We start from the raw sequence: 10,430 nt of genomic DNA, 5'->3' as shown, positions 1-10,430 counted from the left end.
GGGGGGGCTTGGAAGCGATGTCCCGTGAGCAGAACAGCCCTGCTGGGACCCCTTGCGTGTGATGGGAGTTGAGAGTGCATGGGTTTGGGGGTGCATAGCCCAGGCCCAAGGGAGGACGGGAAGCAGATCTAATTTGCTGGGCTCCCGAGGCGGCAGGATCAATTGCGGGCTGTCTTCCCGCAGAGGCCCGCCTGCCATAGCAACCCGCACAGCTGCCATTGAGCCGGAGCGGGAGAGGGCGCGGCGCGCGGGGCTCCGAGAGGAACAGTTACCAAGGAGACCCAAACCCGAGTTGGGGGAGGCTTCCTCCTCCCCCCCCCCACCCCACCCCGCCCCGGGTCCATACCGAGAGAGGAGGGGTGCGGCCCGGGCCGCAGGGGATGCCGGGAAGTTCCCCTCTGGACTCCCGTTGCTCCGGGCCAGAGCCGCCAGATGTTGCCGCGTGCCAGGCTCGAGGGGCCGAGGCGCGGGCAGGAGGGCCTGGGCTGGCCCCCAAGCACGTTCCCAGGGCGGAGGAGGCCCCGGCTGCCGCCGCGGTCCCCAAAGACCTCGGAAAGAATGACATGACAGAGCGGGGACTTCCTACCCACTGTCTCCCTGCGGGGCTCCAGGAAAGGGCTGTAGCCTTTTCTCCGCCCCTTTCCCCACCAGCCCTGGAGTGGGGCGCGAGGGACCATGGGGTGTGCATACTCGTCTCTGCTGGAGGAGCCCCCCCTGAGAAGGTCAGTTTCAGAGAGGGCCCCTAGCGGCACACTGGGCTTGAGTGTGGCCGGAACGTCTTTCTGGCCCAGGGCATGCCCAGAGATGCAGGAGAGGGCTTCGGAGAGCTGACCACCAGTAGCGGGGGCGCGGGGCGTGCTTCTCAGGGGTCGGTTTCCCCAAAGTGTCTCCAGCGGAGGGGGAGTCGGGGCGGGTGTTGCGAGGCTGAGCCTGGGCGCCTGTCCCGGGTTCACCAGCTGGGCTGCGGAGGAGAGGAGAGGCGAACTCTGAGAGAAGGGATTTGACCCGAAAGTCAGGAGGTCCAGCCCCCACCCCCGTTGCCTCTGGGAGAGCAGGTGCCCTGTGGAAGACCAGGCTGAGGCGCTCTGGTTTGGAGGGGCAGCCAGTCTCGGGGCACCTGCCAGGGTGTGTGAGCCAGATGAACTGACCAGGTGAGCTCTACTCCAGGCTGAGCTGTTCCTCAGGGGCAAGTCTTAACCAGTAGGAGAAAGGGCATTGGTGGGGCAGTGCCCGAGAGAGGTACTGGGGCCTTCCCAGTCTCCTTGGGTTCCCTGCCCAGGCCAAGGGGCGGGCCTGGGGGAATCCAACTGTTCCCTCTGGGGTCTTTGGAAAGCACTTACCCTCCCGGGAAAGGCTCTACCTCGGTGGTCCAGCGGGACTTGCCTGGGCTCTGGTTCCCAGGCCGCTTCCCCACCCCCTGCGCTGGGTGGCCAAAGCTGAGCTCTTCCCAGCAGCCCGAGCCGGCAGCCCCCGGGCCGCCTGCTGGTGTGACTGTCTCTCCTAGGAGCCGTTTTTCTGTCTCTGAGAAGCAAGACTGCCTTTGCTGGTTTTGTGCTCCATCAGCGCTCCCTCCCTTTGAGTGCTTGTGGCCAGGCCTGTCTGAGTCACCCACTGTGTGGTCTGCACAATGCCAGCAAGGCCCCAAGCGTCTTTGAACTCAGAGCATAATGGAAACGGCGGCGGCCTTCCCCCTTCCTGGAATGATAGCAAGTCCCCGTTGTGGGGCTTTACAGAAGAGAAGCCTGAGCCGAGACTGAGGGCTCAATAGGAAGTAACTGTCTAGAAATGAATGAAGGCAACATATGTACAAACATGCCTGATGCAATCAATGTATGCAGTGTAACAAGAGTTGTAAGAGTTCTCAATAAAATGATCTTTTACAATAAATAAAGAGGCCTGAGCTCAGAGACCAGGGCCCTGGTGGCTTAGTGAACTACTGGTTGGGCTGCTAACTGCAAGGTCAGCAGTTCAAAACCACTAGCTGTTCCTTGAGAGAAAGATGAGATTTCTGCTCCTGTAAACTGTAAAGATTTGTCTCGGGGAGACTCATAGGGGCCCCTCTACCCTGCTCTATAGGGTCACCATGAGTGAGGTCAGAGAGAGACGTGACTGGCCCAATAGCAGGCATGGTTGGTGGCTGAGTCAGGATTTGAACCCAAGTCTCTCCTCCTAACTCAGTTGCTACCATCCAGCCATGATTTTCCACAGACCTTGTTGTCCCCAACCTGATGCCGGGTCATTTGAAGGCATGGATGAGTGCCTGTCCCAGGGTCTGCCCTGCTCAGACTGGCATTGCCTGGGTAAGATCAGCCAGGCCTCTGGACGGCGGGGTTTGCTTTTGTCCTTTCTTCCTTCAGCACGTCTTCAAGTCCCCCTGCTTTAAGAGTTAGAGACATTTGTCCTTTGAGGAAAGGACAGGAGCTGACTTTTTAGTTGGCGTCAGGTCCTCTCAGAAGCGGGGACAGGCGTCCCACAAATGCCTTCTCGGCCCAAGTCTGCCCACGCCGGGCAGAGGACCCAGGACAGACTGCCCAAGAGTGTCATGTTCCGAGCGCTTGAATCCACTGAGGGAAAGGGGCCATGTTGAAGACAGGGACCCATCGCCTGAGCGTGAGGGGAGGGGCCGGGGAAAGGGGGCAGTGGCTGCGAAAAGAGAACTCAGGTTCCATTTTGAAGGACAGATGGGGCTTTGTGGGCAGGGGGAGAAGGGCAGCCTGGAAGAGGACAGGTGGAAACACAGCCGGAACCAGCGGGCGTGGACAGGTGTGGTGGGTGGTAGGGCTGGGTCCTCTCATTTAGCATTGATCAGCTCACTGCCATCTAGTCGATGCCAACTCATAGCGACCCTCCAGGGCAGGGTAGAACTGCCCCTGCCAGTTTCTGAGACTGGGACTCTGGAGGGGAATAGAAAGCCTGGTCTTTTTTGCCTTTCTCCCTTGGATCACCTGGGGGTTTGGAACTGCTGACCCTGTGGTTAGCAGCCCCGTGCATAACCACTGCGCCCCCAGGGCCCCTTACCTTCTTTGATAAGGGGGCTCATGTATCAAATGCATTGCCATCGAGTCGATGCTGACTCCTCAGGACCCTGCAGGACAGGGCAGAGCTACCCCATAGGGTTTCTAAGCCTTTAGATCTCTACGGAAGCAGCAAGCCACATCTTCCTCCCATAGATTCAAACCACCGGACTTCCAGTTAGCAGCCAAATGCTTAACCACTGAGCCACTGGGGCTTCTGTTCCGGGTTTGACCATTCTACTGGGCCTTATTGTTGTCCATTTCACTGGCACCTTCAAAATCCAAAGAGCCCTGGTGGCAACGTGGACTAGGCTTTGAGGTACTTAGCACAAGGTCAGCGGTTCAAACTCACCAGTCTGTCGTCTGTAGGAAGATGAGGCTCTGCTTCCATGAAGAATTTAAAAGTCTTGGAAACCCAAAGGGGCAGTTCTGCTCTGAACTATAGCATTGGCCGATGGCAATGGATTTGGTTTGATATTTAGTTCTTCAAGATCAAAACCAATCTCTCTTGAATTATTTGTATACATAATACTTCTTAAAAGGTATTTTCTTCTGCCAAAAGCATATTATTTCTTTTCTTTGCCACTGTCAAGTTGATGTCCACTCATAGCAACCCTATAGGACAGGCTAGAACTGCTCCTATGGATTTCGGAGACTGTAGCTTTTCACGGGACTAGAAAGCCTTGTCTTTCTTCTTGGAGCACGCTTGGTGGATTTGACCTGCCGACCTCACAAGTCTAACAAGTGACCTAAAGAGGGGTGGGTGGGGCAGGAGCGCCTTTTCCAGTCCTCCTCCTGAACCAAGGGCCAGCTTCCATCTTGGTCACTGGGGGGTGGGTGGGGGTGGGGCGCAGGGTGGAGCCGGGCTGTCCCTCGTGCTGCTGCAACATGTGCATCTCACGGCCTTTCACCACCTGTGTTTTTCAGGACTTCCTCGGTCAAAGACAGCAGCTTTGTGGAAAAGATGAAGAAGACGGTGAGTTGGCTCCCAGAAGGTGCTCTTCTCAGTGTGTCTTGACCCTGGTGGCCACGCAGGGAGCCCAGTGGATGGGCAGCTTCACTAGACGTCAGGAGCCCCCTGGTTAACAGGGGGCAGCCGGGACTGACCCTTTTGTATGTGCGTCCTTACCTCTCCAGAGCTGCTGTGCTGTTTCTGGGATGCCGGCTTTGTGTGTTTTTAAATCACTTCCTTCTGGAACAAACTGCATTATGAGAGCACACCCTCCGTTAACTCGTACACGGAGCCTTGGTGGCTCGTGGGCTTAAGCATTGGGGCTGCAAACCGGGAGGTCAGCAGTTCAGACCCACAAGCCACTCCTGGGGAGAAGAGCGAGGCAGTCTGCTTCCATCAGAAACCCAACGGGGCCACTCTAGTCTGACCTGCAGGCTCATTCTGAGTGGGAATCAACTTGCCAGCAGTGGGTGTACTCTGGGCTTGATTCATCCCCCACTGTGTCATGTGGCACTGCCATCTAGGCAATGCCAACTCATATGACCTCCTAGGACAGTATAGAATTGTCCCTGGGGGTTCTGAGGCTGCCACTCTTTTCGGGAGTAGAAAGCCCTGTCTTGCTCTGTATGGGTATATGAATATATTATCATTTATTTTAACACTACCACATTGATGGGCACTTAGGAGAGTTCTGATCTTTTGAACTTACAAATAGTGCTGCCCTGAATGCGTGGGTGAACTTGAACATTTGCAAATACGTCTGTCTCAGGAGAACGGCTCCCGGCAGTGGAATGGCTGGGCTCAAAGGTCTGTATTGTCTGTGGTCGGGGTGGACACTCCAGACAGCCCTTCTGGAGGGCTGTCCCAGGACGCTCTCAGCAGCAGCAGAGGGAAACCCTGCTTCCCCTCAGCCTTGCCAACAGTTTATCAAACATTTGGATTTTTGCCTGTTTCCTAGGCTCGAAAATGATAGTATAGGTGTCGTCCGCATCTTTCTCATGAATGGGGTTAAGCACATTTCCCTATGTCTAGATGGCATGCTTGACCCCCCCGCCCTTTTTTTAATTCTCAAATATTTTCCCCATTTTTCTGTTGGAATGGATCTTCCACCAGGAGCACCTTAAAATCATTAGGGAGATGATTCTTTTCTCTGTGGTTTGAGCTGAAGGGATTTTCTCCAGGGAAAGAGTTGGCTTTTTTGGTATCTTTTTATTGTGATTTGAGTGAAAGGTTACAGAGTACCTGGGCCCTCCACTCGATGATTCCTGAACAGTTTGTTTCCTGCCACTGAATGTAAGTCCCCACCAGGTGACAGCATGCTGGACTTTAGCCTCTGAAAGACCTTTCCCACCCTAAAGATATACAATAATTCTTCTGCATTTGCTTCTAGTGCTTTGACAGGTTCGTATTTGTTACGTACATTTCCATCGAGCAGTGGCGTCTCATGGTGTGAGCTGTGGATCCGGCTCTCCTTTGCGCTCGGCTCTCCAAAGACCTGGCAGGGTCTGTCTCTTCTCTGCTGGTCTCACACGCTGTCTTTATCTCGCCCTAGAGCTGTTCCAGTCTATGTCCACGATGTGCTATTGTAGTTCTGTGATCTGTGTACACCCACTGTCGTACTATTTTAATTATTGAGTTGTATAATTTGGTTTCCTGTCTGGTAGAGCCAGGCCCTGCTCCACTGCCTCCCATTACTCGATTTCCCAGCAATTCCTTGGCTGTTATTTCTTATATATCTGTTTACTGTAACTGTTTCTGGGAGTAGAAAGCCCAGTCTTTCACCCGCCGAGCTGCTGCTGGTTTTGAACTGCCGACCATGTGGATCACAGCCCAACACATAACCACTACACCACCAAGGCTTCAGCTATGAGTCAGCACTGACTTGATGACAGTGAGCTTGATTTTTTTTTTTTTGGCATTGTGGACATCTTTAGTGGCATAGAACTCCCTGACCATACAGTTCACCCCTTCGTGTGTACAGTGCCCACCACTTTTAGTGCCCACAGACTTGTGCAGCAAGCACCACAGCCCATTTTAGAACATTTCCATCACCTCGGGGAGAAACTGGGTACCGGCTAGCAGTAACCCGTATCCCTCCATGTCGATCGCAGTCCTAGGCATCCGTCCGTCTGTCTGTCTCTAGAGTTGCAGATTCCTGGCATTCCAGTCAATGCACTACTCGGGTCACAGTGATCCCTTGAGACCGTGTTCGTGGGCCACCCACCATGTGCAGCAGGCATCAGTTGGTGGCCCAGCCATCTTCCATTGTGTGGTTGCAGATTTGTGTTTCTCTAGAAGTAGCTGAGGGAAAAGAATCGCTGGCATGTTTCCTGGGATCACGGAGAACTGACAGCTCAGAAGGCTGGGGCTTCCGACCGCAACAGAGTGCCTTCCTGTCCACCGGAGTCTGTTTTCTCTCTCTCTTTTACCAGTCTGTAATTGCTAGCTGGTTCCTTAAGAACATATGTCTATATGTTTTATAGCTACTGTGATTAATTAGCTACTGTTTTACATCCGCTTTGGCAGAGTGGTTACCCATTGGGCTGCGATCGGCAAGGTCACCAGTTCTAAACCCCCAGCCGTTCCAAGTGAGAAAGAGAGGGCTTTCTTTTCCTGTAAAGAGTTACATCTCAGAATCCCACAGGGGCCGTTCTGTTCTGACCTACAGGAGCCACATCAACTGGACGGCAGTGGATTTGATGTAGGTTTTGTCTCTTCTAGGAAAATAGTTTTTCTAGCAGTTATTTTCAAATATCTTTTATAGTGATTTTAAAATGTGTTGTAGGAAACTCAGAACAGTTAAAGAAGGAAACATTAAGTCAGTTGTGATTTGTAAGGTTCCTTTGTACTGTATACCTGTATACTGTATCTGTATACCTGTGCACACCATACTGTATACTGTATCTGTATACACCATACTATATCTGTATACCTGTATACACTATACTGTATACCTGTATACCTGTATATACCATACTGTATCCTGTATCTGTATACACCATACTGTATCTGTATACCTGTATACACCATACTGCATACCTGTATCTGTATACCTGTACACACCATACTGCATACCTGTATACTGTATCTGTATACCTGTATACACCATACTGTATCTGTATACCTGTATACACCATACTGTATACTGTATCTGTATACCTGTATACACCATACTGTATACTGTATCTGTATACACCATACTGTATCTGTATACCTGTATACACCATACTGTATACCTGTATCTGTATACCTGTATACACCATAATGTATACTGTATACCTGTATACACCATATTGTATACTATATACCTAATCTGTATACCTTTATACCTTTATACTGTATACCTGTATACACCATACTGTATACTGCATACCTGTATCTGTATACCTTTATACTGTATACTTTATCTGTATACACCATACTGTATACTGTATACCCGTATCAGTTAGTGTTCAATAACAAATAACAAGCTACTTTGGGCATTTTAAACTGGAGAAGATTAAAACACAGGGAAATGGGCTTACAGAATTCCTGGGAGGACAGAAGGAGCAGGTTTCAGTCTGGTCTCCAGCATACTAGGGGGTAACTCTCCCCACCCCCCAAAAAGCTATGTATTTAAGTTTTTTTACAAAACAACCATATCACCTTCAAAGTACTCTCCATTACATTTAATATATTTGACAAATCTGAGATTCCATTCTTGGAAACTTTTTAAAATCATTTTATTGGGGACTTGCACAACTCTTATCACAGTCCACACATACATCCATGTGTCAAGGACATTTGTATATTTGTTGCCATCATCATTCTCAAAACATTTGCTTTCTACTTGAGCTCATTTTTCCCCTCCCTCCCTATCCGCCCCACCAATGAACCCTTGATAGTTTATAAATTATTATTTTGTCATATTTTACACTGTCCAATGTCTCCCTTCACCCACTTTTCTGTTATCTGTCCCCCAGGGAGGGGGTTATATGTAGATCCTTGTAATCAGTTCCCCCTTTACCCCACCTTCCATCCACCCTCCCGGTATCGCCATTCTCACCACTGGTCTTGAAGGGATCATCTGTCCTGGATTCCCTGTGTTTCCAGTTCCTATCTGCCAGTGTACATCCTCTGGTCTAGCCTGATTTGTAAGGTAGAATTGGGATCATGATAGTTGGGGAGGGACCGGGGGAGGAGCATTTAAGAACTAGAGGAAAGTTGTATGTTTCATCATTGCTACACTGTACCCCGACTGGCTCGTCTTGGAAACATTTTTCAAACTCATCTGTTTGGATGGCTGACAGTACCTCCCTCATTTTTTTCCTTCACCTCTTCTCTGTTTTCAAATTGCTATCTTTTCATGTCCCTCTTCATTTGGTGGAAACAAAAAGAAGTCACACAGAGCAAGGTCAGGGAGTCAGGTGCGTGGGGCAAGAGAGGCATGCTGTTTTTGCCAAAAACTGGCACACTGAGATGGCTATGTGAGCAGGTGCATTGTCACGGTGGCAAACCAAGGCCCCGTCTGCCACAAATCAGGCACACTGTTACACTATCTTTTCAGAACCTCTAAATAGAAAGCTTGATTAACAGTCTAACCTGGTGGAACAAACTCCAAATCCACTGTGAGTCAACATTTTCATCCATTCGGGAAGTGGACAGACCTCCAGAATGAGGTTTGTCATCAATCGACATTTCACCTTTTTTTGAAATGAGAAAGCCACTCATACAGTTGAGTTTTTCCCATAGCGCTGTCCTTGTAAGCTGTGTTCAATCACAACAGTTTCTGTGGCATTTTTCCTGAGCAGGAAACAAAATTTCACAGTCACACACTATTCTCTTAAATTGGTCATCACAAAAGATGAGGTTCTAACAAAACTGCTTTTATGAAAAAATTCACTGTGACCAGAGAGAACCTTCCCAGGTGATACCACTGGGTGCCCTAACTCGGAGCGAGTTGCTTGTTGCTCACCTAGTGGGAAACATATGTACTATGAAAGCACAATTCCGGTATTTTGGGGGGTACACCCACGTATTACAGAGGGAACCTGTTACTTCTGAATCCAGCCTGAAACTATTGAGTTCCGGACACACCACTTGTAGCTGTGATCCAGCGATCAGGAACAACCTAAGCCACCTCTTCACATCCTATAAGCTGGAAACTAGCCCCGGGAATTTGAAGTCTGGCTGCCAGAGCCCCCAGAAATGGCAGGGAGCTGAAGAGTGGGTGTAGAACCCTGCTGCAGAGAAACCGCAAGTCGATGTGAAGGGACAGGAAGGCGGTCTTTGCCTCACTTCTACCTTCCAGATCCTGAAAAGCATATCCAGTTGGCAGAGCCCCATTGGTATCCAGACAGGGAGCTGAGGAAAGAGAATCTGGGGCTTTCTAATGGCTACTGTAGAAGGCCCAGGAGAAGGGAGGCCGAGTGCAGGCCACGTGAGCCAGCCGGACAGACCTTTGACTCGTTGCCCACATCCTGTATCGTGAACACGCGTTACTTTTATACTCGACCAGCAACTGAACTTGAACGTGACTCTGTCCCCTGTTTGGAGGCTCTTGTTACACACACACACACACACACACACACACACACACACACACACACTGCCATTCTTTTCTTTGTGCATGTGTTTGTAAACAAAATGTGTGTTTGAGAGCAAGGGAGAGATGCAGGCACACGCTGTTTACTGGCACTTTGTTGTACCTTGAAGGTAGTGGACACTCGTGGAAACCTTTCCTCTAACTACTCTGTTGGCGCCGTTGTTCCAGTAGCAGGTGCTCACTGCCTGTCTTGGTCTCCTGTTTTGGCCATTCTCACATTTCAACCTTTTTCATAATGTTGTTGCATAGTTAATAGACTACAGGATCGTGTAAACATAACTTTTCTGTCCACTTGGACAAAAAAAATCCCTGGAGCTCACTTTATCTCGACTCTCACTTTTATTCTGACGTCCGGAACAAATCTGCACTCAGTCCGTGTCTACATACACACACAGCAGATTACGGTGTACAGTGTACAAACACTTTGGTCGACCTCTCTTTTCAACTTAGGATGCGGTGTTTTCCCCTAGATCAAAAGGGTGTCAGAAGTGTGATCCTGAAGCCCTGCCTGTGTAAGACTGCCGTGAGGACTCCGGCTGGCTCTGCAGGGAGAGACTAGGCCCAGGAGAGCTTCGGGAAGACGTTGGGACCAGAAGAAAGGAGGGCCCTGCCGCCTGACGGGAATGGTGGGGCCCCTGGCTCCCCCAGGGCCTCTCTAAGCTCGTGTCTGGCCTTCTGTAGGGGAGGAACATTGTCATATTCTATGGCTCCCAGACGGGGACTGCTGAGGAATTCGCCAACCGCTTATCCAAGGATGCCCACCGCTATGGGATGCGGGGCTTGGCAGCAGACCCCGAAGAATACGACCTGGTAAGTGTCGTCCCCCGCCCCCCCCTCCCCGCCCCCTCATACGTCATGAGCCCTTGATAATTTATAAATT

General features: G+C 50.7%; 1 protein-coding gene across 1 annotated transcript in view; it reads left to right on the top strand.

Moving 5' to 3' along the window:
• The window catches only part of LOC101656375 (NADPH--cytochrome P450 reductase), a 46,831-nt gene that overhangs the window by 29,983 nt on the left and 6,418 nt on the right, over window positions 1-10,430 (top strand). Inside the window, exons 3-4 of the mRNA XM_004705624.4 lie at window positions 3,942-3,990; window positions 10,232-10,360. Coding sequence (XP_004705681.1) covers window positions 3,942-3,990; window positions 10,232-10,360 — 178 coding nt within the window. The remainder of the gene's footprint in view (window positions 1-3,941; window positions 3,991-10,231; window positions 10,361-10,430) is intronic.

Source organism: Echinops telfairi, unplaced genomic scaffold (genome assembly GCF_000313985.2).
Source record: "Echinops telfairi isolate 266 unplaced genomic scaffold, ASM31398v2 ScPeMD7_5;HRSCAF=22, whole genome shotgun sequence".
Classification (NCBI taxonomy): Eukaryota; Metazoa; Chordata; class Mammalia; order Afrosoricida; family Tenrecidae; genus Echinops; species Echinops telfairi.
Note: the sequence above shows the minus strand (reverse complement) of the source record. Positions and strands in the feature narration are given on the sequence as shown.